The sequence below is a fragment of the Corvus brachyrhynchos genome, unplaced genomic scaffold (assembly GCF_000691975.1).
Source record: "Corvus brachyrhynchos isolate BGI_N302 unplaced genomic scaffold, ASM69197v1 scaffold142, whole genome shotgun sequence".
NCBI lineage: Eukaryota > Metazoa > Chordata > Aves > Passeriformes > Corvidae > Corvus > Corvus brachyrhynchos.
This window is the reverse complement of record NW_008237226.1, coordinates 5,707,025-5,707,331: the sequence shown is the minus strand read 5'-3', so window position 1 is coordinate 5,707,331 and position 307 is coordinate 5,707,025. Positions and strand designations below refer to the sequence as shown.

Below are 307 nucleotides of genomic sequence, written 5' to 3'. Positions count from 1 at the left end.
CGCTCTTGCGCCCGTGCAGAGAAGGAGGTGGCGGAGCCAGAGGTGCGGATGGTGAACGGCAAACCAAAGAAAGTGCGCAAACCCCGGACTATTTATTCCAGCTTTCAGCTGGCAGCGTTGCAGAGGAGGTTTCAGAAGACCCAGTACCTCGCCCTGCCCGAGCGGGCCGAGCTGGCAGCCTCCCTGGGACTCACGCAGACACAGGTACCACGAGTGGCTCTGCTCGGCCCGGCCCGGCCTGGAGGGTCCATAACCCCAGGTTCAGCCCGGTGCCGCGGGAAGGTCTGGATCGGCCCCCGCGGAGGGG

The 307-nt window shown here is 65.8% G+C and overlaps 1 protein-coding gene across 1 annotated transcript in view; it reads left to right on the top strand.

Moving 5' to 3' along the window:
- Positions 1 to 6: 6 nt before the first annotated feature.
- Positions 7 to 307, top strand: part of DLX5 (distal-less homeobox 5) — a 1,108-nt gene continuing 807 nt past the window's right edge. Inside the window, exon 1 of the mRNA XM_008629925.2 lies at positions 7 to 204. Within this exon, the coding sequence (XP_008628147.1) occupies positions 49 to 204 (156 nt within the window). The 5' untranslated portion in view covers positions 7 to 48. The remainder of the gene's footprint in view (positions 205 to 307) is intronic.